We start from the raw sequence: 27,071 nt of genomic DNA on the forward strand, positions 1-27,071 counted from the left end.
GGCCCCGCCACCGGCGAAGATGCAGTCGCCATTCTGGGGTGTTTTCTAAAAAGGGCTACACTCACCCCAAGTCACAGGCCTGAAGGTGTTAATTGTGGCCTCAGGTATTTTTTGGTCCTCAATTGAGCAGAGGGAGCTGTTTAAGTTGAAGGCACACCTGTCCCCTTATTGATTGAAATTGGGAGAGGGGCCTTCTCCCCTCTGCTCAATAGGCAATTAATAAATAAAGATGAAATGAGGTGCCTCAGAGAGAGAGGCAGAGAAAGACAAAGAGAGAGAGAGAGGGGGTGTGGGAAGGAGGGAGGCCGCAAAGGCAGGGTCGCCACTCAGGATGGTGGGTGGGTGGGTGTCGGCAGGGGTGCACTCTCCGATGAAAAATTAAAGTCTTTGAAGGTGGTCTTCTAGCAGGGGGAGAAGATGTCTTCACCTGGGAAAGCTGGAGATGCCCCAGGCTCAGTCCCACACCAGGTCTTAACGATATATTAATTGGGCTGTTCACCTAGGCAGCTCCAGCTATCCCAGGTCAGGCAATAGGAAGGGGTGCTTAATTAGTGGTGTGTGTGGCCTAGTGTTTTACAAGAGCCACACACACACACACACACCCCTTGATGATCCGGCCCTTTTTTCTTCTTTTCTCCCCCCACCTAAAATACAAAGTCTTTGGGAGAGTGCACCAAATAACACCCACCTGAAAGATGATGTTGTTCTTCCCTCCTTCCAAACAGTTGGTGGTTGTTGGTTGTTTCTCTCCCCTCTCTCCTGGAATGGAGGCCAATTTGGGGAGGCAGTAATGGGAAAGGCCTCTCCCCTGGTTGGTGTTGTTGCTGGCCTCCTTTCTCCTTCTCCTCCTCTGTCCTCTCTCTCCAGGCACCTCAGTTGATGTTATGATGAAGGTGGAGTTAGTGGTGGTGGTGGTCCAGCATTCTCCTCCTCTTCCTGGTCAGGGGACCACCACTTTAGTCCACTCTCCACTCTCCTAATCTGGCTGCTGCTTCTCCATCTGCTTGCTGCTGCACAGCCAGCAATGCTGTGAATGAGGTACTGAACAGAGGGGAACTTAAGACTGACATACAGAAGCCTGCTATGGCTTTATATACAGGGGTGGTCACTGCCGGTACTGCAGTATAGAATCAGTTCTTCTCTTAAAGGTACATACACAACAATTCCTCCCCTTTTAGATAAACAGTACATAACATTCATTTAACAACTAAATAATAACTAATTACAATTACAATTTTCTCTGTACTATATACATCAACTGAAATAATCATTTATAAGTTCAGTCTTTGAGGAGGCTTCCTGATCCTGACTGGATAGCGCCTTTCTTGAGTATCCTGTTCTTGCGGCGGAGTTGATTCTGGCTCATTGTCATTGGTTGGTTCGTCAGCTTCCAATACCACTGCTTCTGAGGTAGACGCAATCTGTACTTTGGGTTGATTACCAGGTGCACCTGCTCGTGGTATGGGTTTGGCTTGTTCCTGTGACTCTAGAATCTGGTCAGCATGGCGTCTCACGATGCTCTCTCCAACGTCCACTGTGTAGATTAGTGGTCCCTGCTGTGTGCATATCGTTCCTGGCTGCCATTTTTCTGGTCGGTAGTAGCGGGCCAAGACTGGTTGCCCTATCTTGAAGCTCCTAGTTGGCTTCTCATTTATGTGCTGGAATTGCTTATCCTCAACATCTCGTCTTATGTTTGGTTTGAGCAAATCCAGGCGACATCTTAGCCTTCGGTTGAAGAACATTATGGCTGGAGCTTGGTTGGTGACTGCATGTGTCGCATTCCGGTAAGCAAACAAGAAATTATCCACCTTGTGTTGTAGTGGTATGTCGTCATTATACATTGCCTTTATGGCCTTTTTAAAGGTCTGAACAAACTTCTCAGCCAATCCATTTGTGGCTGGATGATATGGGGCAGATGTGTAATGTTTCACCCCATTATTCCTCAGAAACCTCCGGAAATCCTCGGACACAAACTGTGGCCCATTGTCGGAGCAAATCTGTTCTGGCAAGCCATTCCTGGCGAAGATGGTCCGTAGGACTGCAATAGTTTTCTCCGTGGTGGTGGAGGACATTTTGATGACCTCTGGCCATTTTGAATGGGCGTCCACAGCGATTAGGAACATTGAGTCCATAAATGGACCAGCAAAATCAATGTATACCCGTTGCCATGGAGATGAGGGCCACTCCCATGGATGTAGCGGGGCCTGTGGTGGAGCGTTTTGGACCTTCTGGCATCCTGTGCATCTCTTGGTCATATCCTCGATTTCTTGATCGATTCCCGGCCACCACACAAACGCCCTGGCTAGGCTCTTCATTTTTACCCCTCCCAGATGACCCTCATGAAGCTCATTGAGCACTCTATCTCTCAACTTGGGTGGAATTACCACTCGGGATCCACACATCAAGGTCCCCCGGCACACTGACAGCTGTTCTCTCCTTGGTGAGAATGCTGGCAACAGTGAGTCGCCATGTGCTGGCCATCCCTTCACCGTCAAATCATAGACCCGCGAGAGTGTCGGGTCATTTCGGGTTTCCTTCTCTATACAGGTAGACTACCCTTTATCCGGACTTCCGAAAACCGAAACCCTCTAAAAACCGAAGGTTTTATCGTTCAGCGTAAGTCGTGCGTACGAACGAAAAAACCTTCGGTTTTTAGAGGGTTCCGGTTTCGGAAGTTCGGATAAAGGGTAAGTCGTGCGCACGACCCCCCGCTGACCCCCCCCCGTGGACCCCGCCGGCCCCGACAACCGCGGACCCCCCCGCGGACCCCGCCGGCCCCGACAACCGCCGACCCCGCCAGCCCCGACAACCGCTGACCCCCCCGCGGACCCCGCCGGCCCCGACAACCGCCGACCCCGCCAGCCCCGACAACCGCCGATCCCCCCCGCCGACCCCCCCGCGGACCCCGCCGGCCCCGACAACCGCGGACACCCCCGCGGACCCCGCCGGCCCCGACCCCCACCGACCCCGACTGACTTACGCTGAGCGTCAGCGTAAGTCGTGCGCACGACCCCCCGCCGACCCCCCCGCGGACCCCCGCCGACCCCCCCGCGGACCCCTGCCGACCCACCTTCCGAAATCCGAAATTCTCCTTTATCCGAAACTCGGCTGGTCCCGAGGTTTTCGGATAAAGGATAGTCTACCTGTACTTGAGTTTGTAGCAGGTAGACATTCGACTATGGTCGCATGGAATATCTCAACAGGGTCCACTGCAGGTGCTTCCTCTACCGTAGGCAACAGTAGGCGCGACAGCCCATCACCGTTTCCATGCTGTTTCGTACGCTGTTTCGTACCCTTGTACTCTATGTTGTACTGATGTGCCCCTAGAGAAAGTGACCATCTTTGCAGCCGTTGTGCCGTCATCACCGGAATGCCCTTCTTTGGGTTAAAAATGGAGACCAGGGGCTGATGATCAGTCAGTAGGGTGAATTTCTGCCCGTGCAGATAGTGATTGAACTTCTTCACCCCCCACACCAGGCTGAGGGCCTCCCTGTCAATCTGGGCGTAGTTACGCTCGGCTGAGGTTAACGAGCGCGACGCAAAGGCTATTGGCCTCTCTGAACCGTCAAGGAATTTGTGTGACAGCACCGCTCCAATGCCATAGGGAGATGCATCACATGCTAACCGAATTGGTAGTGTTGGATTGTAGTGGGCCAATACTTCTTTTGAAGTGATTAGGCATTTACATTTCTGAAAGGCACACTTGCACTCATCACTCCATTTCCATGTTACTCCAGTTTGCAGTAGGGCGTTCAGTGGGTGCAGAATTGTAGATGAATTCGGCAAGAACTTATGGTAGTAGTTCACCAACCTGAGGAACGACCTCAGTTGCGACAGATTTTCTGGTGCTGGAGCCTTGACTACAGCCTCAATCTTGTCCGGCGACTTATGCAACCCTTCCTCAACAATCATGTGGCCACAATACGAGATTTGTCTCCTGAAGAACTCACATTTGGGGCGGTTGGCTCGTAGCCCATATTCCTGTAATCTCGTGAGCACCTGCTCCAGGTTGGCAAGGTGTTCACTGTCATTTCGCCCGTAACCAGGATGTTGTCCAAATAACACTGGGTCCCCGGGATCCCTTGCAGGACTTGTTCCATCACCCTCTGCCAAATAGCCGAGGCTGATGCTACCCCGAATACCAGTCGATTGTACTGGTAAAGGCCTTTGTGAGTGTTTATCGTGAGGTATTTCCTAGATGCTTCTTCCACCTCCATTTGTAGATACACTTGGGCCAGATCAATCTTTGTAAAGCGTTTCCCTCCAGATAGTGAGGCAAAAATATCTTCTATCCGTGGAAGTGGATATTGTACTGTGTGCAGGACTGGGTTCACAGTTACCTTGAAGTCCCCACAGATGCGAACCTTCTTCGGTTCCCCAGGCGTGCTGCTCAATGATTTCTTCATTACAGGAATGATGGGTGTGGCCCACTCGCTCCAGTCCACCTTGGACAGCACACCCGAACGCTCCAGACTCTCCAGCTCTGCTTCAACGGCTGGGCGGACCGCATAAGGTACAGGTCTGGCCTTAAAAAATTTTGGGTTTGCTTTATCTTCGATTTTTATCATTGCCGTTACTCCTTTTAGAGTCCCAAGTCCTTGTTGGAACACCTCTTTCGCGTCAGTTAGAATCTTTGACAGTCGTCCAGGTGTGACGTCATCATCCTTTTCATCAGTCACAGTTAGCGCCTGAATGGAATGCCAATCCAATTGTATTTTTCGGACCCATTCACGTCCCAATAATGGTGGTCCTCCATCTGGTAGTATATATAGATACAGTTTCTGTGTTTCCTTGCCGTTGTATTCAACTGGCACCCTTATTTTTCCTCTGGGGTAGACATTTTGCCCCGTGTATGTCTTCAATACAATGGACATGTCCTTCAAGGGTATGTGTGAGAATAGCCGTTCATAGTCTTGTCGATTCATGACAGTTAGGGCTGATCCTGTGTCCAATTCCACCTTTACTGGGGACCCTGCTATCATGAGGGTGACCCAAATGGTTCGGTGATCCTCCTTTGCGATCACGTTGTGTAACTTTAGACAACTTAGTCTCCTGCTCCCGGAGTCCTTATCACTCTCCTGATCTTCCACACTACTGTCTGTCAATTTTTTTACTTTCTTGTACTTTTCCTTAGTAGTTCTTGTTGTGTTGGTTTTCTTTCCCGACCTGCAGACTCTTGCTATGTGTCCCATTTTCCCACATTGCCTGCATACTTTGTCCTTAAACCAGCAGTCCTTCTGATCATGGGTTGTTCTGCCGCAGCGATAGCACTTTTCTGCTCCATACGCCATTTCGTTGGTGCTGTATTCCTGTGGTTTCTGTTGTATTTCCGCAGCTCCCCGTGCTGCTGCTTCGTAGGATACTGCCACGCTGAAAGCCTGTTCTAGCATCAGGTCCTTTTCCGAAAGTAGTCGTTTCTGGGTTCCTTCACTCTGGAGCCCGCAGACAAACTTATCCCATAAGGTGTCTGCCAGTCCTGCTCCGAACTGGCAGTGCTTCGATAACTTGCGTAGTTCCGTAAGATAGTCAGCATTGCTCTCATCTTTGTGCTGGTTTCTTTTATGGAACTTGAATCTTTCTGCTATCAGCAGCGGTGTAGGGTTTAGGTGTTCCTGTAAGATATTAACAATCTCCTCAAAACTTTTCTCCATTAGTTTAGCTGGGGTAATTAAATTCCGCAATAGGCCGTATGTTCTCGTGCCCATCAAATTTAATAATACCGACGCCTTCTTTCCATCGGCCACCTCATTTGCCTTGCAGTACACGTCAATTCTTTCCACATACGTGGTCCAGTCTTCTACCTCGTTGTCGAAAGCAGTGATACTGCCACTTTTCGGCATCTTGGGTGATTTAAAATGGCGCCTCCCGCGCTTTTTCTTCTTCACCAATGGATTAAAATGGCGCCTCCCGCGCGTTTCCTTCTTCCCCAATGGAATAAAATGGTGCCTCCCACGCTTTTCCTTGTTCCCCTTGCTGCCACGCTGCTCCTAGCGTTCTGCAGGGTAATGGCGGCGACCCACGGCTTCGGCGCGTCTCACTTTTCCTTCCTCTTGTTTTATTTTCACTAAGCTGCCCGGTTCTTGAGCACCGACCGCGCCCTGTGCGCTCCACCCTCTCTCTCTCTCTTTTCCTCCCGACGACGCTGCATGGCCCCATTGCAGAGCCGCTCGATCGAGCTCGAGCCCGCTGCAGTCCGGAAGGGTCAGCGCACTACCTGCTACCAGCACGATTTGCTGGAACACCTTGACTGGGGAGCCAAGCCCAGCTCTCCACAGCCTCTCCTGCAACTCTCCAAACGCGGATGGATCCTTGGGCGGTTGCCCGCGGTCGACGCCTGTTGTTCTGACTTCGACCTCCAAAAGCTTCTTCTCAGGGAAAGATCCCCGTGAGGTGATGCAGTACTGCAGGTGAGTTCGAACCTGTTCGTCGCCAGTGTAGTGTCCGAATATAAATAATACACGGACTGCAGGAGAACAATAAAGCAGGTATTTACTGAACAGAGTGTACTCTTTTTGTTTGGACCCAAAAAAAACCCAATTGGACTGCAAATAAACAAAAGTTCAACTAAAACTTAACAAATCAAATTAAAATTTGTTTTTCCGGGTAGATAATGCACTCCAGTCCCCACGGCGCCCACCGGTCGCGGAAATACTCAAGCGCGCCAGCGGACACCGCGTGCTCCATCTCCAGGGCCACCCGGGCGCGAACATGGCCGTGGAAGAGAGGCAGGCAATCCGGCTGGATGACCCCCTCAACCGCCCGCTGCCTGGACCAATTGATGGCTCTTTTAGCCAGGCCCAGGAGCAGGCCCACAAGGAGGTCCTCCAACCTGTCCGCTCCCCTCTGCACCGGGTGACCATAGATCAAGAACGTGGGACTGAAGTGCAACCAAAAATCGTGGAGCAGCCCCTTCAAGTAGTGAAAGAGGGGCTGCAACCTCTCACACTCCATATAAATGTGAAACACGGACTCCTCCAGGCCGCAAAAAATGCAGGCGGCCTGGGAGTCTGTGAACCTACTTACAACCTTATTGCACGGGACCGCTCCGTGCAACACCCTCCAGGCCAAGTCCCCGATGGAACAAGGGAGGACTCCCGCATAGAGAGCCCTCCACTGGGGACCTCCGCCACCGCCAGTCGGCAAGACGCCATGCCAAGGCGTGTCCGGACGGTAGACGAAGATGGCAAAGTGGAGAGTGTGCAGGAGCAGCCCGTACAGGAAACCCCTCCGCGTGGAATGAAAAGGCACGGAGGGTATTTCCTCGAGATGACCCAAGTTGTGAGGCGCCGGTTCCCGAGGGGAGTTTTGGGGCCGGGCGCCGATGAGGAATTCCGTCCAAACGGGGGTAAGCTCGGACGGGATCGCCCCACATACTTGAGCCGCCTCGATACACCGAGTGGAGTCGGGGCCCAGTGCCGCTTTCACCGATTCGATGGCTTCGACCGCGAGCCGGACGTTGGCCCAGGACAGGCGCCGCGCCAGCTCCTCCGGCGCCATCCAGCCCACTCCTCTGCCATCGAGCAGGTCCCCGACTCTGGTCACCTTGCCAGGCACAGCCCTGCCCTCCGCCAGCCGCCCGAACCCGCATTCATGGAGGTGCAGATTCCTGAGCAGCGGCTCCCGAAGGAGAGCCGCCGCTCCTGGCGGGGGAGAGCTCCGCCTGGAAGCGACGTAGTTCCAAACCCATAGCAGTTCCTGGTAGAAGACAGGCAGCTCCTGCAGGCCGGCACGCCTGCCACCCACTTTCGCGAACAGGAGCTGCGTGTCGTAATTGAGGCCGTGCAGCTGGCGGAAGAAAAACGTCGCCAGCGCACACCATCTCGGAGGATTCTCGACATACAGGTATCTCTGCAGCGTCTGAAGACGGAAAGTCGCAGCCTGGGTGCAAAGGAACACCAGCGCCTGACTGCCCTCCCTAAGCGGGAGACACAGAACCGCGGCAGAGACCCAGTGCTTCCTTTTGTCGCAGAAGAAGTCGATGAGCTTCTTCTGCATCTTGGCAACAAATGCAGGGGGAGGGATCAAAGTGACCAACCGGTACCACAACATGGCGGCCACCAGCTGGTTTATGACCAGCGCTCGACCCCTATAGGACAACACTCGGAGCAGTCCTGTCCAGCGTCCTAGGCGAGCGGTGACTTTGGCCACCAGCTCTTGCCAGTTCGCCGGCCAGGCGTCCTCGGCAGGGCTAAGGTAGACTCCAAATAGAGGAGGTGCGTGGTGCTCCAGGCGAAAGGCCTGAACTCCTCCGGCAGGGAGTCCACCCGCCACTGACCCACCAGGAGTCCGGAACATTTCTCCCAGTTGATCTTGGCGGAGGATGCGTCCGAGTAAATCAGCTGGCATTCCCGCATCCTCCGCAAGTCAGCGGGATCCGTGACCGTGAGGAGCACGTCATCGGCATAAGCCGAGAGGACCACCTCCACGCCCGGCCCTTGCAGAGCCAGTCCCATCAACCTCTTCCGCAAGAGGCACAGGAAAGGCTCCATGCAAATGGCGTATAACTGACCGGACATGGGGCATCCCTGACGCACCCCCCTCCCGAAGCGAAGGGGCGCCGTCAAGGACCCGTTAACTTTAATCAGACACTCCGCGGTGGCGTACAGAAGTCGGATCCGGGCGACGAAATGCGTCCCGAACCCGAATGCGCGCAGAGTCCCGAAGAGATACTCGTGATCCACCCTGTCGAACGCCTTCTCCTGATCCAGGGAAAGGAAGGCGACCGACAGACCAGCCCTCTGGGAGTGGTGGACCAGGTCCCGGACCAGATGGATGTTATTGTGGATGGTCCGGCCCGGGACCATGTAGGACTGGTCGGGGTGGATCATGTGGGCCAGCACGGTGCCAAGGCGAGCAGACATGGCCCTTGCAAAGATTTTATAGTCCGTGCTGAGGAGGGAGACCGGGTGCCAGTTCTTAAGGAGGCGGAGATCGCCCTTCTTAGGCAGCAGGACAATGACGAGGGCATCTCCCCGGTCGCCAAACTTTCCCCCAGGACCCGCGCGTTGTCGCCCCCCAAGACGTCCCAGAATGCCCTGTGGAACTCCACGGTCAGCCTGTCCAGCCCTGGGGACTTTCCCCTAGAGAGCTGGCGGAGGGCACCGGTCAGCTCCGCCAGGCTTAGCGGAGCGTCCAATTTTTCGGCGCCCTCCGGGCTGACCTTCGGCAGGTCCTCCCACAAAACTCTGCCCGCATCCTCGCTGGACAGATCAGGAGAGAACAGAGCCCCGTAATAGGCGTGGGTCTCCGCGCTGATTCCCTCCGGATCCAAGACCAGTGATACGTCTTCGGCCAGCAGCCCCAAGAGCTGCTTACGGACCCCCCGTCTTTTTTATAGCGAGTAGAAGAAGGGGGAGCCGTGGTCCAGGTCCCGCAGGAGCTGGATCCGCGACCTCACGTACGCGCCTCGGGACCCGATGAGCTGCAGGTCCTTCAGTGCGCCCTTCTTCTCTTCGTACACCTTCTGCAGGGCCGGGTCCTCGACGACCTGACCGAGACGGGACTCCAGGTCGAGCACCTCCTTCTCCAACCGCCCGACCCGGGCCTCCCGCCTCTTGGTCGACCCCTTCACGTACTCCTGACAGAAGAGATGGATGTGAGCCCTGCCCACGTCCCACCATAGCCTCAAGGAGGGGAAGCCCCCCCGCTTCCTTCTCCAGTCGGCCCAGAACCAACTAAACGAATCCCGGAACCGCGCGTCCTCCAGCAGCAGGTTGTTAAAATGCCAGTACGCGGACCCCCCCCCCCGCGCGCACAGCGGAGCGAGCTCCACCCACACCAGGTGGTGGTCCATGCACGGCACCGGCCGCATGGAAGCCGCCGGAATGCAGGAGATGTATGCCCGGGAAATGTAGAGGCGGTCGATTCTGGACCTTCCTCCCCCAGACCTCACGCTAGTGAAGGCGCTGGAGTCGGGGTGGAGCTTTCACCAGACGTCCACCAAGTCAAAGGACCCGACCAGGTCCCTCAACTTCTCCATCACCGCCGGGCTTTGCGGGGGACCCGAACGGTCCCCCGCCTCGAGGGTGCAGTTAAAATCCCCCCCGAGGATGACGCACTCGCCCGCGTCGACGGAGCCCAAAAGAGCGGACACTTCTTCGAAGAAGCGCACTTGCTGCGCACCGGTCTGAGGGGCGTACACGTTCACTAGATGGAGCGGCACGCCCCCCAGGCGAACAGTGACCTGGAGCAAGCGGCCCGGCACGTGCTCCTTGATCCCAAGATCTCTGGCTGAAAATGCGGGGCCAGCAAGATAGCCACCCCGCTGGAATTGTTGGAGAGGTGACTCATGCTGACCCCTCCTTGCCACTCCAGGAGCCATGTGGCTTCGTCTCCCGGAACGGTGTGGGTTTCTTGCAGGAAACACACCGCATACTTCCCGTCCCGAAGGACCGAGAAGTTGTTGAATCTGCGGCGCGCCTCCCTGCTGCCGTTGATGTTGAGGCTGGCTATGGTTATCTTCATGTCAGAAGCATAGTGCAACCTCTACCTACACCTAACGGGGGGAGGGAGCGCAGCCGCTGGTCAGCCGCCACTTCCTTAGCAGCCCAGTGAGAAACGTTCTGAGCCGCCGCAGCTCGATCGAGTCCACGCCCTCGTCCGCGCCCTTGATTTTAACAGCGGCGCGGATGGACACGATGAGCAGCGCCAGCTCCGACCACCTGTCGAGGGCCAGCCGGATCTTATTTTGCTGACCCTGGCACATGGCCATAAAGTCCCGGAGTTCCTTTACGGGAATGAGGGGAGACTCGGCGAGGGGCAGGAGGTCATCCAGCGCCTCGTGGATGGTGGAGTCCAAATTGTCCTCCGTGCCCATCACCGAGTCCCCATCCTCCTCCAGGGGGTCGTCACCAGCGGCCGACCCGTCCGTCGCGCAGTGCGCAGCGAACGGCTCAGCCGCACCTGCCGGCTCCGCTTCCGCCCGGATCCCACCCCCACGATCGGCGGCAGAGGATTCCTCCCTGGGCTCCTCTAGGGGCGCTGGGCCAGAAGACGGCGGCGGTTCGGAGTCCCCCCCCGCCTCAGACGCCAGAACGACCGGAGAAACCGGGGAGAGAACAATTCCCAGCTCCTCCAGTACGTCCAGCACCAGAGACGCAACCAGGGGGCCATCCTCCTCCCCGCCACCAGCCTCCGACCCAGCGGATGGGGTGTTTTCAATTTAAACCTCCACTGGGACGAGCAGCCCCTGGGAGGTGTCCGGGTCGCATTGGGCGAGCTCATTTTCCTCGAGCTAGCCCGACCCAGACCCCAGGCCGCCCGACCCGGCGAGGGGTAACGGTACAGATAAAATATCAATGTCTGCCGCGGGTTGTCCCGCACCCACCCCCACGGGCAGGGTCTCCTCCCCATCCCCGGGAGGCAGACCCATCTGCCTCAGCCTCCCGAGGGACAGGCGACCCCTGCCAATCGCCGGTGGTAATGACAGCGGGGGGGGGGGCGCAGTACCCGCGGCGGGCGACGACTCCCCCTGCTCGGAGGGACCTTCCTCCTCCCGGTCCTCCTCCTCTTCCAGGGTGTCGCGCCTTCTTTTTAACGCGGAGGGAGTGAGGGAGACCTCCATGTCTGCAGGGGCCTCCTCGTCCGCTCCCTCCGACGGAGCAGGTTTGTCGGGTTCCTCGGGCCCGAGCCCGGCCGCAGGTATTGGCGTTTCCGCTACGGCGGTTGCGGCCACAGGCTCGGGCACTAGGCCCCTCCCACTCGCATCTGCCCCGATTAACTCCACGAGGAGCGCGGGTGTAAGGGGCGCAAGGGGCAAGGGCTGGCCATCCACGGGGGGACCCGCCGTAGGGTGTTTATTTTTTCGCCGCGCCTTCTTTCCGGCCGGACGCGCTCCCTCGCCCCCGCCGTAGGCCTTGGTGGCATCGTCCCCCGACGTTGATCGCGCATCAGACGTTCCCGACGTGCGGGCAGATCCGGGGGGAGGAGTGGCAGCGGCGCCAGCCTCAGCCACACGAGATGATCCGGCGGCCTTGGAGGCGGGGCAGTTTTTCCAGATGTGCTCCACTTCCTTGCAGGCGTGGCACCGCACACCGTCCGACGTCCAGAAGACACGATAGGCGGTCCCCTCGTGTTGGACGGCGAACGCCCCGTCGGTGTCCTCCTCCCGCGCCAGCTGGATAAACAGCTGGCGCCGGAAGGAGAAGACGTGGCGAAGGCAGGCTTCCCGGAAGCCGAGCGGGATGGGCTTGATCCCCGACCTCACCTCCCCAAGTTGCCATAAATGGGGGAGGAGGAGCTCACCAGGAACATAGGGCGGGATGTTCGAGATGACGATCCTCTGCGCGGTGGCCTCGAGAGGATCCACCGGCAGGAAGGTCCCGCCCGCTCCGACCCCAGGAAGAACACAGCCTTCCCGTACATTTTTGAGGCCGCGACGATGGCTGAGGGGCCGACACCAGCCATGGCTTTAACGCAGGCCTCAATGGTCATAGTGGGGTGAGTGTAGCTCTTCACCCCAAGCTTTTTTGTCATTAGTTTAAAAGGTGACGGGGCAGCAGAAGCAGTGGGAGCAGCTGTGGCCATGGCTGCCACTCCCACATAAGTCCTGGCTGGCCCCGCCACTGGCGAAGATACAGTCACCATTATGGGGTGTTTTTATAAGGGCTACACTCACCCCAAGTCACAGGCCTGAAGGTGTTAATGGCCTCGGGTATTTTTTGGTCCTCTATTGAGCAGAGGGAGCTGGTTAAAATGGAGACACACCTCTCCCCTTATTGATTGAAATTGGGAGAGGGGCCTTCTCCCCTCTGCTCAATAGGCAATTAATAAAAAGAGATGAAATTGTGGTGCCTCAGAGAAATAGGCAGAGAGAGACAAAGAGAGAGAGAGAGGGGGGGTGGGAAGGAGGGAGGCCGCAAGGGCAGGGTTGCCACTCAGGATGGTGGGTGGGTGGGTGTTGGCAGGGGTGCACTCTCCGATGGGAATTTAAAATCTTTGATGGTGGTGGTCTTCTGGCAGGGAGAGAGGATGTCTTCACCTGGGAAAGCTGGAGATGCCCCAGGCTCAGTCCCACACCAGGTCTTAATGATGTAATTGGACTTCACCTAGGCAGCTCCAGCTGTCCCAGGTCAGGCAATAGAAGGGGTGCTTATTAGTGGTGTGTGTGGCCTAGCTTTTAACAAGAGCCACACACAGACACCCCTTGATGATCCGGCCTTGTTTCTTCTTTTCTCCCCCCACCTAAAATACAAAGTCTTTGGGAGAGTGCCCCAAATAACACCCACCTGTAGATGTTCAGAAAAGATGATGTTGTTCTTCCCTCCTTCCAAACAGTTGGTTGTTGATGGTGGTTTCTCACCCCTCTCTCCCTCTCCTGAATTGGAGGCCAATTTGGGGAAGCAGTGATAGGAAAGGCCTCTCCCCTGGTTGTTGTTGTTGCTGGCCTCCCTTCTCCTTCTCTTCCTCTGTCCTCTCTCTCCAGGCACCTCTGTTGATGTGATGATGATGGTGGAGGTGGTGGTGGTGGCCTATCGTTGTCCTGCTCTTCCTGGTCAGGAGACCACCACTTTCCACTCTCCTGGTTTGGCTGCTCCTTCTCCTCCCGCTGACTAAGGCAGCTGCACAGCCAGAAAAGACTGATGTACAGAAGCCTGCTATGGCTTTATATACAGGGATGGTCACTGCCGGTACTGCAGTATAGAATCAGTTCTTCTCTTAAAGGTACATACACAACAGTCACCAAGAAATCAAATAGGGAATTCAGAAGGAACTTCTTTACCCAGAGAGTGGTGAGAATGTGGAACTCGCTACCACAGGGAGTGGTTGAAGTGAATAGTTTCGATGCATTTAAGGGGAGACTAGATAAGCACGAGGGAGAAGGGAATAGAGGGTTATGCTGATATAGTTCAATGAGGAAAGACGGGAGGAGGCTTGAGTGGAACATAAACGCTGGCATGGACTGGTTGGGCTGAATGGCCTGTTTCTGTGCCGTATATCCTATGTTAACCTACGTAAATGGTTAATAACAGGCTGGGGGAGCAGCAGGTAAGTGTACCTTCTGCGAGACTAAATGTAATGCCAGATAGTGCCTTCAAGTGTCTCATCTGAGATTTCATGATTATTTTCACAGACTCATCGAATATAATTGTTTTAAACAATGTTTTCTTCTGAGGGAGCAGGCAGTTCAAAGGGGACAGACAAGAGCCCAAAACTTTAATGAATCTGACCTTCAGGCACTCTTGGATGAATGGCAGCAGAGAGCAAAGACTGTTAGGTGCCCATCAGAAGAAATGTCAGAAAACTGTTGCGAGCCATGTGGAGAGAGGTGACAGTTCAACTGACTGCCACCTTTCTCACCCACCCGCCCGCCTCCCCCTGCCTCAGGTCTCTAGACCAAGATCGTAAAAGTCAGTGACTTGATAATGGCAGACAAGGTAACAGACAGGCCACTCTCCCTATATTTCTAGGGCACCATGAACACCAACGCAATGTCAAGTTTAATATAACTTCCTGCACAAGTCCTTCTTCCCACTGCACTGTAGGCTCAGGGGTTCACAGGCTTTGACGCTTACATTATGTTTTGGTCCTTACCCTTGAAAGAATGACTTGCATGCAAAGCATTCACTTCAACAGGGTTCTACCAGCAGACTTGTTACATCAGCTGTCTGATGCCGCCCAGGAGACATCCCTCACATGCTAGCCCTCACTTAAAGCTATGTGAGTGCCATCATTTGCAAATAGAAGTTTGTGAAACTTAGAAAGTTGATAAAACTGTGTGCGACTATCATGCAGCTGTCTGACATTTATGCCAAACTAAATGAAATACCCTGCTCTCCTATAAATGGTGTCAGTGATCTGATGAATGCATGGCACCCTGGGTAATATTACACAGGTCTTCATGGCTGCTTGAAATGAACCGGTGGCAAAAATGTCAAGTGCTATGGTTACTATTACTGCCACAGTCAGAGTTGTCTAGGCAGATGATCTTGGCTGCAGACCTTCATGCAGAAGATGGCACAGCTCTCCTATAGTCTCTTTGGTCAAGTGCACCCTGCTCCCACAGAGTTCAACGCTGAGGGGTAATACGATCTGCTGACCTATTGGGGCAAAATTTGCGGTCGGTATGACGTCGTACTCTCAGGGATTTGCAGCGTTAAATCCCGAACTTGCGATCTGTCAAGTTCCGACTAGACAGATCATCCGTGGCGATTGTCAAGTGCTCATTTGAAATGATGTGCTGGCGCAGAGTTGGGCTAATTGCCCACCAACTGCGCTTCAATTATGCTGGAAAATTTTATGACTGGTGCAAACAGGCGTAGGAGCCTGTTTGCACAGCGTAACGGGAAGGGGGATGAGAAAATTGTATAAATAATTAAACACAAACACATAAAAACGCCATGTATCAATCTACTAGGCAGCTGTAAAGGCTCGGTTTGATGGATGAGATCATTTTAATCCTTTTTTAAAATCTTGCAGTCTTCCAGTAAATAACTGTACTTACTCCAAAGTATTCCCTGTACTTTTTTAAAGCCAAGTACTGTACTTGTCAAATAAATATTCACACCGTTTAATTTAAAATTTGATTGATGTCGGGCATCAGAGATTTTGTTTCCTGATTGGCTGGTGAAACAACGGTGTGCCCCTGGGATCCGTGGGCCACTACACTGCGCACAACTCTGCAGCATTTCAAAGTAAGTTTTCGTTTGGGGCCTCACACCAGGTAAGTGCGGATTTCTTTCGGAGGTCGGAGGAGTACTCCTTAGCTACACCGCTGACTGAAATTTCAGAGCCATTAATTCTTTTAGGGGGTAATATCTTGTGGGATACATCCTCCTCAACTGATGCCTCACTGTCCTTTCCTCCATCCTGTATTACTGCTTCTGCTCCTCCATTAAAGTAGCAAACAAGGGAATGTCGATTGGGAATTCCATAACATTACCACAGAATCTCTTTTTTGGGGTGGAAGATATTTCCCATGGTCTCACAGGTCCTCAGGTTGTCAGAGGCATGGTCAGCCATCTCAATTTGATAAGTATTCAATGCAAATTTTTGTTTAATTCAATTAGAATATAATTTCTTCTGGTGTTTTGCAGTTTACTGGCTAATAAGCACAGAGTCTAATTGCAGATTATCATGGAGTTATTTGCAAAGTAGCTCGACAGCAGGCAATTGTTGATGTAAACAGTGACTGATGAAGGTTGAATAAATGTATTTATTCTGATTAAACGTTGCTCACTTACACATTATCTGTGATCATTTCTGGCTCATATTGATTACAGAGGGATCCCACTGACAGATCTCCAGTGTTTAATTGACAGCAAGATCTGGCTATTAATATGGCTTCACTGGGTTGTTTTGCAATACCAGAGAGAGAGATTGTTTGATTAACTGCATAAACTAACAAAACCATGGATTGAAATTTGAATCATTCAGTGTTAATAGCATTTATAAAAGTCCAAATTAATTAGGAAATGTTGAAGTAAAATCTAAGATAATTCATTCTGGCAGGGATAATGTTGTTTCAGAAACGTGAGAGACCAGTAGCTCACACATGATATACTGGGGCTAATTTTGTTTTCACAGCCTGGGCAGTAAAGGCAGGACACATCGCCTGCCTATTATAGAAACCACGTCGTTTCATTTGCATTGTGAGCACCTGAGTCCCCTGCAGCAGAACTAGTATGTGATATTGTCCGCCAGCGAGCTGGTACCTGTGACGTCCTTCTCACCCTGCCCTACCTCCTGTGCACTTGTGGGTCACCGTGTGAAGACCTCTCTTATAGCCTAACTTCTAAACTACGCGTGCTGCCTGTCTCTGAGCTGGTGCTTGCTATGGTCAGATCAAGTGATGGTGTATCTTTAGGAAGGTTGGCCTCCTCTTCCCGAAGAGGTATCTCCACATTTTTAGCACCTGAAATAGAGAGACGAGTGTTCATTTTTATTGTGAAGGGACAGGAAAGAGAGCTGCAGCTTGTCGTGCAGCGTGTCTTGGGTGAAATAGAAGTAAGAAGGGAAAAAGAGGATAAGGGTGTGCAGAAACACTGTGCGTCATCTCCTCCAGCATTGCCACTCACCACGGCTATGACCCTGCCCGTATTAAATAGCACCTTTTTTCCATGGGGGACAGGGTGTGCAGACGGTCTCAGACTCCTCTGGTGGCAGCCTCCTGGCGCAAGTTATGTGCAACCTTCTGATGCAAAAATGAAAGGAGTGCGTTAGTGGTATCCTTATGAGGGGGTAAAATTTCCGCTTTGGGCGCAATCGGCGATCCGGGCGCAAATTGCACCCAAAATTGCATCTGTTTTCAGAAGTGTTTTTTTCCCTCATTTTCCTCTCAAACTCATTTGCATACTGTCGAACGCAAATTCTGCCAGCAACCAGTGCAATCGGGCAGCGTTTTTAAATGTAATTTTTTTTTAAATTGCTTTAAAATATATTCTTTGATATATTTAAGAGTGGTAACTTGCTGCAGTTTGATTAATACAGCTGAAAGTGGGTTTATCACAAAAAATAAGCATTTTTAATCAGTGTTAAACCACCACCTGTGAGCAACCTGATTTTAAATGACTGAAAATGACTTCTAAAAAATATACAGAACCATTTGGTAGATATATAGGGGTACAGTAGTCAGTTTCGTAGTAGATTTTTAAAAAAGCCACATTCAAAAAACTTTAAACAGGTGCCTATTTGTGTCCTTGCTCCAACAACAGTCAAGAAGCTCGAAACTATCCAGGACAAAGCAGCCTGTTTGATTGGCACCCCATCCACCACCTTAAACATTCACTCCCTCCACCACTGGTGTTCCGTGGCTGCAGTGTGTACCATCTACAAGATGCACTGCAGCAACTCGCCAAGGCTTCTTCGGCAGCACCTCCCAAACCCGCGACATCTTCCACCTAGAAGGACAAGGGCAGCAGGCGCATGGGAACACCATCACCTCCAAGTACCCCTCCAACTCACACACCATGCAGACTTAGAAGGATATCGCCATTCCTTCATCGTCGCTGGGTCAGAATCCTGGAACTCTCTACCTAACAGCAATGTGGGAGTACCTTCACCACACGGACTGCAGCACTTCAAGAAGGTGGCTCACTGCCACCTTCTCAAGGGCAATTAGGGATGGGCAATAAATGCTGACCTTGGCAGTGACGCCCACATCCCATAAACGAATAAAAAAAAAGAACCAGCTTAATTTTAAGAGCCTCCTCAAACGGGCGCAATTAGTGGAAACTCGCAATGGTGATTAATTCATCTTGGGGGCATGGCCAGTTGTGGGCGGGGCTGGCCTCTAGTGTGATGTATTTTTAAACTAGCGCAATAGATTGCGGAAACTTGATTTCTGCCGAACATAGTTTGCGCTTAAAATACCGTGATGTGCCTCAATGAATCCGAGACTCAACGTTAACGGAGCAAAGCAAGGCTTTTATTAACTCAGAAAGTAATACACAGTGGAGAAGTGTCTCTCATCCAGAGATCTGCTGTACTGCCTGTGAGACACGCTGGGGCCTGCTTAAGTAGGGGCCAGGTATGGGCGGAGCCCTACACACAATACAATACAGGTAAGGAAATGAAACTGAAACTAAACTCCCCTGCTTGTCACAGTCACAGGCACAATCAAACACAGAGAATACAGAGTGCCTGATGAATGGCATATTTCACCACATTCACCCCTTCTACAGATTTAGTCTGTTTGGGGGTTTGATAGTCCTCTGTGACCGACGTAGCTGTTGTGGTGCCGCGGGTGTCGGCTGGGTGCCCCCGGTGGCCTCCTGGGTCTCTGCCGGTGGCGCCGCCAGGGTTGTTGAAGGGGTAGTTGGTGGGGGCACCGTTGGTCGATGTTCTTCCGGGGGTGATGAAAGGATAGTGGGTGGGTAAGAGTTGCTGTGATCGTTGTTGCTGTTGTTGTTGTGGTTGTTGTCGTTACCGGCTGGGGCGACGTCTTTTATGGACACGGTGTCCTCCCTTCCGTCGGCGTGCCGGACATACGCGTATTGGGGGTTGGCGTGGAGTAGGAGCACTGACTCCATGAGAGGGTCCGTCTTGTGGCCCCTCACATGCCTTCGTACAAATACCGGACCTGGGGTGGAGAGCCATGACGGCATGGATACGCCTGAGGTGGATTTCTGGGGAAAGACAAACATTCGTTCATGAGGCGTGGCATTAGTGGCAGTACACAATAGCGACCGTATCGAATGGAGCACATCTGGGAGGACTTCCTGCCAGCGGGAGATAGGGAGGCCCTTGGTCCTTAGAGCTAGAGTGACTGCTTTCCATACTGTCCCGTTCTCTCACTCCACTTGGCCGTTACCCCGGGGGTTGGAGCTGGTGGTACGGCTCGTGGCGATCCCCCTGGACAGCATGTACTGGTGTAGCTCTTCACTCATGAAGGACGCCCCCCTATCCGTATGGATGTAGCTCGGCATACCGAACAGGCAGAACAGGCTGTTGAGGCATTTAATGACCGTGGCGCTGGTCATGTCTGGGCAGGGGAAGGCGAATGGGAAACGGGAGTATTCGTCCACAATGTTCAGGAAGTAAACATTGCGGTCGACTGACGGGAGGGGGCCCTTGAAATCTAAGCTGAGCCGCTCAAAGGGCCGTGTAGCTTTGATTAAGTGGGCTCTATCTGGGCGGTAGAACCGAGGCTTGCACTCAGCGCAAGTGCGGCAGTTCCTGGTCAGAGACCGAACTTCCTCAATCGAGTAGGGTAAGTTGCGGGACTTTATGAAGTGGAACAGCCGTGTGACCCCTGGGTGGCAGAGGTCGTTGTGGAGGGTCTGTAGCCGACCCCGGTGGCGCTGGCACACATCCCTCGTGAGAGGGCGTCGGGGGATTCGTTAAGGGCCCCTGGCCGGTAAATGATGTCATACTCGAAGGTGGAGAGCTCGATCTGCCACCTGAGAATCTTATCATTTTTAATCTTCCCCTTCTGTTTATTATTAAACATAAACGTTACCGACCGCTGGTCGGTAAGTAGGGTGAAGCGTTTGCCGGCTAGGTAGTGGCGCCAGTGGCGCACTGCCTCCACGATGGCTTGGGCCTCCTTTTCCACGGAGGAGTGTCTGATCTTGGGCTCTTGGAGGGTCCTCGAGAAGAAAGCTACGGGCCGCCCCGCCTGGTTGAGGGTGGCCGCCAAGGCAAAGTCAGGCGCATCACTTTCCACTTGAAAGGGAGTGTTCTCGTCCACTGCCTGTAGCGTGGCCCGCTCAATATCCCGCTTAATGCTTTTGAAGGCTGCGTGGGCCTCAGCAGAGAGCGGAAAAGAGGATGCTTTCAAGAGGGGGCGGGCTTTGTCGGCGTAGTTGGGGACCCATTGGACATAATAAGAAAATAACCCCAGGCACCTTTTCAGGGCTTTGGGAGTGTTGGGCAGGGGCAGCTCCCGTAGGGGGCGCAGTCGGTCGGGGTCTGGTCCGATTTCCCCATTCTCCACCACGCTGCCTAGTATGCAGAGGCGCGTGGTGTTGAAAACGCACTTGTCCTCGTTGTAAGTGAGGTTGAGTTTTTGTGCGGTTTTCAGGAACCTCTCGAGGTTTGAGTCGTGATCCTGCTGGTTGTGACCGCAGATGGTGACGTTGTCGAGGTAGGGGAAGGTTGCCTGCAAGTGGTGGTCATCGACCATGCGGTCCATCTCCCTCTGGAAGACCGAGACCCCATTCGTCACCCCAAAGGGGACTCTGAGGAATTGGTAGAGGCGTCCGTTTGCCTCGAAGGCGGTGTACGGGCGGTCCTCTGGTCTGATAGGGAGCTGGTGGTACGCTGACTTGAGGTCGATGGTGGAGAACACCCGGTATTGGGCAATTTGATTCACCATTTCTGATATGCGGGGTAGCGGGTAGGCGTCTAGTTGGGTGTACATGTTGATCGTTTGGCTATAGTCGATCACCATCCGTTTCTTCTCGCTACCCCTCACCACCACCACTTGGGCGCGCCACGGGCTGTTGCTGCATTCAATAACGCGCTCCCTCAGCAGCCTGTCCACCTCGGTCGCGATAAACCGCCTGTCCTCCCAGCTGTACCTCCTGCTTTTGGTCGCTATTGGCCGGCAGTTGGGAGTAAGGTTCGCGAATAGCGAAGGTGGCTTTACCTTCAGGGTAGCCAGACCGCACACTGTGAGGGGCGGCTGGGACCCACCGTAATTGAGCGTGATGCTTTGGTGGTGGCACTGGAAATCCAGGCCCAAGATCACGCTCGCACATAGACTCTTCATGATTAGTAATTTAAAATTATCGTATACAGTTCCATTAACGGACAATTGTACCATGCAGTAACCCATAATGGTTGATGTCTGGGTTTTATCAGCCATAGAGATGGTGCCCCGAGCAGGGACCACCGTTAGAGAGCGTTGTTGTGCTAGTTCAGGGTGGATAAAACTCTCCGTGCTTCCACTGTCAATTAAACATTTAACCCCGCACCCGTTTACCTCGATGTCCACCATTGATTTGGATAGCGGGTGCGGTCTGGTCTGGTCCACTGTGACCGATGCCACTGTAGGGCCCTGATCGAGACAAGATGGCATCCACGCTGTCTGCTCACAAGATGGCGGACCCCACGAGGTCGGGCAAGATGGCGTCCAAGATGGCCGCTCCCACGGCGCACACGCGGCGGTGGCGGGTTTTCCAGCGGGGTTCCCTCTGCACACCTTCCCGAAGTGCCCCTTCTTGCCGCACTTAAAGCAGGTGGTGCCTTTCGCCGGGCACAGGTTTCTGGTGTGCTTCGGCTGCCCGCAGAAGTAGCAGTTGGGGCCCCGACGCGTCATGGCTGTCATAGGGCTTCTGGGGGGAGAGCAGGGCCCCGACAGTGTCGGGCTGCCGGGCGGGGAAGATGCCTTCCAAGATGGCGGCGCCCTTGGTGCACACGTGGCGGCGTGGGCGGCGCGGGCTGAAGAGTAGGCGTCCGAGTTTCTCTGGGCCACATGCAGGGATCGCGCTGTGTCCACAGCCTGTTTCAGGTCCAATCCCGTTTTTTCCAGTAGTCTCTGCCGGATGTAAGTGGAGCTGAGGCCTGTGATAAAGGCATCACGAACAAGCTCGTCAGTGTACACTGCGGCTTTTACATCTTGGCACTTGCAGTCTTTGCCAAGCATTTTCAGGGTGACTAGGAACTCATCCAGCGATTCCCCAGGTCGTTGTGTGCGAGTAGCGAACAGATGCCTAGCGTACACCTCGTTCGTAGGCTGCTGGTAATGCGCCTTTAGGATGTCACAGGCGGCCGGGTACGTGTCGGCGTCTTGGATGAGGGGGTAAACCCGGTGGCTTACCCAATTCCGCAGGATTCCGAGTTTCATACTTTCAGCGTCCGTAGCGTCTGTGATGGCTGCGGAATTGTCCAGGAAGAATTCCATACACTTAAACCAGTGTCCGAATCGTGCCGATGCGTCCGAAGCATACGGGTCCAAATCCAAACGTTCGGGTTTCAAGAGTTGATCCATTGCGTTGAAAATTGAGTTAATAAAATTGATGTGCCTCAATGAATCCGAGACTCAACGTTAACGGAGCAAAGCAAGGCTTTTATTAACTCAGAAAGTAATACACAGTGGAGAAGTGTCTCTCATCCAGAGATCTGCTGTACTGCCTGTGAGACACGCTGGGGCCTGCTTAAGTAGGGGCCAGGTATGGGCGGAGCCCTACACACAATACAATACAGGTAAGGAAATGAAACTGAAACTAAACTCCCCTGCTTGTCACAGTCACAGGCACAATCAAACACAGAGAATACAGAGTGCCTGATGAATGGCATATTTCATCACAATCTTTTGCGCGGATTATGTTTATTTTTGGCGAATTGCACCAAAAAAACCAGCGCAACCAAGTGGAAACTCTACCCTGAGTTGTTTAGAGAGTGTGCCTGTCATGTTTGAATAGTTGGCATGCAGTGTGGGGAAGTGAGGCTGGTAGTGGTGAGAAGGTGGAGTGTGAAGTGTGATTCAGTGATTGCAGGAGAGTAAAGGGAAGTGGGGGAGGGGAGCATTGTGAGTAGCGAGGCTAAAGGTGATGGAGGTGTGAGCAGAGCGTAAGAGAACAGTATTCTTACCTTGACAACTCTGGTAAGGTAATTGAACTTCTTTCGGCATTGCAACCATGTCCTGGGAGCTAGGCTCCTGGCATTGACCTCCTCAGTGACCTCTCCCCACTGGTGGTGGAGGTGTTGCCTGGTGTATTTTCTGCCCCCTGGGGGGGAGCGGGATCTCCCTCCTCCTGTCCACCACCTGGACCAGGGTCTCCAACATGGCATCAGAGAACCTGGGTGTCCTATTTGGACCTCTTTCATCCATTTTTCAAGTTTCCCTGTTGTCTGCAACCAGAGTGCGCCTCCCCTTTAAGAGATGCTAGCTGCCTTTAAATGGAGTCAGTGAAATCCGACTTCCCACCCTCCTAAACAAACATACAGCCAACGAATAGCACGGATAGTACTGGCTGCACGCCTGAGTCATTATAATGAGGTCGCAGAACCAATTTCACATGGTCCCTGAGACTACATAAACAGGCATGTGCAGTGCCTGTGCAGCGCCCTGCCCTGCAAACCGGTTTTCGGTGCAATCAAATTTCTAGGCCTTTGTTTCTACTTATAGTATATCAGAAAAAAAATTATTTGTAAATACATGGCATAGCAATACAGCTGTGGCTCTTAAATTACTGAATGAATCGACTATTAAAACAAAGCACATGCAGCGACCTCTAACACCAAGAAGGACAAAAGCAGCAACAGCATAGTTGTACCATCATCTCCAAGTACCCCACCAAGTCACACATCATCCTAACTTGGGCTTATACCATTGTTCCTTCATTGTCACTGGGTCAATATTGTGGAATTCCCTATCTAACACCATCGCGGGAGTAAGCCTTACCACAAGAGCTGTAGTGGTTCAAGGAGCAGGCAGCCCATCGTCACCATTTCAGGGCAATAATTGCAGCCTTGCCAGTGCTGTTCAAATCCTGAGAACAAATAAGAAAAGGGTTCAGTCACACTGCAGCTGGATATTAACTTAGTTTACTTAATATTTCTCTTCATTTATGCTGTATAGGTTTAATAGTGTTGCAATATTTCCAAGTATCATTTATTATGGGGCTGAATTCCCTCAGCCATTCTGCCAGATTCCCAACATAGCTATGACTGGCGTCCAGCAGAATGGCTCGGAATAAAGCTATAAGCTGAGGGTGCCGGGTCCCAACCTTGGCTGGGAAATCCCAATTAGTCTTGTAAGGAGTGCAACTTCCATCCACCCCTTATAAGGCCAGCCATATCAAAGAGGATAGGGCCAGAGGTGGGGACTACTTTGCCAACTTATAAGGGACCCGGGTGTGACACTGGAGACTGATATACCCAGTGAGAGGAAGGGCAAAAGTGGGCATTACTGGCAGGGGGGCTAAAGAGGCCAGGTAGGTTTCCTGGACTCCCGAAGATGGGAATTTAAAAAAAAGTTCCACTGGAATTTTCAGCAACACAGTACAGATACCCGAGATGTACCCAGGTGCCCGCCAGCCCCATGTATACTCCAGCTGGGTCAGTGCTAGAGGGCATCAGATGGTGTGATTCTAGTGTAACTGCCGTGATTGGGGCCCATGCATTTTCTGGGTCAAGATTATTTGCCAGAGTTCTATGTTTAGTACAGTACCAATAATCTGTGCTTTCTGTTTCTTCAAGGTTTATGACCTGAAGCAAAGACCTTCAAGAAAGACTTAACACTGATTATGCAACTGAAGACAAAGGAAAAGTTTGAATACCTTCTGTATATTGAATTAAAGCTACACAATTTTTATATTTTTCTAAATACAACCACTGTTAATTATTATGAATTATATAAGGAATATAATAATAGAAAATTGCTTTGCACCATCAATTACTTTAGCCTGTTTGCAATAAATCATTTTAATCAAGTATGACGAGGACTAAAATTGTGTTACAAAGGCCATGTATCCTACGTTGTGGGAATTTTAATATTTAATTTCAATACATTTTTGCCATAAATGTTCGTTGTAAAATCTAGTGAGTAAATCACACTTTTATCTCTACAGATGTTGTGCAAATCATCGGTGTCAAATAGATACCTATTTGTTAAACATAGTAGAAGGTCCTTTGCTTTGGAGGGCTTACAGAAGACCTCAAACAACAGATCTATACACTAGATTTTACTGCAGTTTAATGGTTGTTGCGATGGGTTCTCCTTTGGCTAGGATTACATATAAATAATGGCAAGAGTTTTTGCTTGATTAAAAGAATTGTATGTTCGGCAAAATATCACTGTATTTTTATTTTGTAATTGAAGAAAAATTTAAACTTTGGAACAAAAGGAAAATTGATTTAAATATGCAGGCATTTAATGCAGTTTCCCTGGTTGTCGAGAATTACATGATGAAAATTGAAGTAAATTACTGAGATCAATGATGTAAATTTCTCCACTGTTGTATTTTCCCATCTGGACTTGGAAAAAATCTGATCATCTTTCTGCTCACGAAACCTGTAGACACTAAATACAGTAATTTCTTACCTTATTTTCTCATTTGCTGTAACATAGTTTCAAATACATGTTGTCAGGCTCTTTAATATTGTACATTTAATATTTTTAAGTGCATTAGTACACCCTCTGGGGATTGTATGCAATTGCATTGTGTTATTTATTCTAAATATTTGCATCCTGTTTGAAATAATTCATTGCACTATCATAAAAAGACATTGGCCGGAATTTTCGGTACCTGGGCGGGTTGGGTGCGGACGGTCACCGTGGCGGGTCACGACCCCATTCTTCATACCATGCCGCTCCTGAGATCGACTTTATGTTAATGAGGTCTATTAAGGCCGCCCTGCGTGTTACCCGGCCCAATTAAATGGTGCGGGTCTGAAGACGTCAGCGATGATGCGTTTTCAGCCGGGATATTTAAAGGAGCCATGGCCAAATTGCATTTAAAGATTCATCTAGGATAGTGCAGGCAGCACTCTGCAAAATCGGACTGTTACAAAGAGTGCCAAACATGACTGCACTGAGGCAGAGGGCTGCACTCAGGTTCTCCGATGACTCCCTCCATATGCTTGTGGAGGGAGTGAGAGCATGCAGGGAGGTCCTCTTCCCTTCTAATGGGCAGAAGACAGCTCCCCAGGAGACAAAAGGAGCCTGGCTCCAAATAGCAGAGGAGGTCAACAGCAGGGATATGGTCAGGAGGACCTGGGTGCAGTGCCACAAATGTTTCAATGATCTCATTAGATCAGGAAAGGTGAGTGCAAAGCCACACTTAACTTCATCCTGCTGCGCCACTCATCACATCCCCATCACTCTGCCTTCCCAACCCTGCTCCTGCACATCCTTACTCACACCAACTTACCTTGCACGTCCACCCATCCCTCTCTATCTACGTTATCACATCCCCATCTGACTAACCACCCCTCACACTCACCCTCATGCTAATGCAATCATACCAACTAACAACACGCAAGGAGGCCACCCCTCACCATCATAGTCACCCTCTACAGATGTAACCCATTCATTCCTTACACTCAGTCCATCAGTCTCACTCAACCTTCTCTTCTCTCCCGCCTTGCAGTAAAAGTGAGCCCACAATCAGAGGGTGAGGGAGAGAACTGGAGGTGGCCCTCCATCATTGGCCACACTAACATCAGCAGAGGAGGCTGCCTTGGAAGTCTCTGGAGGTGGGAGACGGAGAGAGGGGGACATCTCAGCATCCTTGCGACTGAATTACATATCATACAGCTACATGGCATACAGCAGTCACTCATATGGAGACTAATGTCAGCAGCCAGTTATCATCCTCAAATTCGGCTGCCCTCAAAAGTTTGTCACTATCCTCTGCCTGCTTCATGACAACATGCAAGCCGTGATCCTGACCAACGGTTCCACCACAGACCCAATTCACGTACGAACTGGGGTCAAGCAAGGCTGTGTCATCGCACCAACGCTCTTTTCGATCTTCCTTGCTGCAATGCCCCATCTCACCCTCAGTAAGCTCCCCACTGGAGTGGAGCTAATTTACAGAACAAACGGGAGACTGTTCAACCTCCGTCGACTCCAGTCCAGATCCAACGTCATCCCATCCTCTGTCGTCAAATTACAGTATGCAGACGATGCTTGCGTCTGCGCTCACTCGGAGGTCGAACTCCAAACCATCGTCAACACCTTC

The 27,071-nt window shown here is 52.1% G+C and overlaps 1 protein-coding gene across 1 annotated transcript in view; it reads left to right on the plus strand.

Moving 5' to 3' along the window:
• Positions 1-24,819, plus strand: part of c7h8orf34 (chromosome 7 C8orf34 homolog) — an 880,642-nt gene extending 855,823 nt beyond the window's left edge. The window contains exon 14 of the mRNA XM_085993120.1: positions 24,586-24,819. Within this exon, the coding sequence (XP_085849246.1) occupies positions 24,586-24,593 (8 nt within the window). The 3' untranslated portion in view covers positions 24,594-24,819. The remainder of the gene's footprint in view (positions 1-24,585) is intronic.
• The last annotated feature ends 2,252 nt before the right edge of the window (positions 24,820-27,071 follow it).

This window comes from Somniosus microcephalus, chromosome 7 (genome assembly GCF_052327205.1).
Source record: "Somniosus microcephalus isolate GS21.2 chromosome 7, FLI_Smic_1.0, whole genome shotgun sequence".
Classification (NCBI taxonomy): Eukaryota; Metazoa; Chordata; class Chondrichthyes; order Squaliformes; family Somniosidae; genus Somniosus; species Somniosus microcephalus.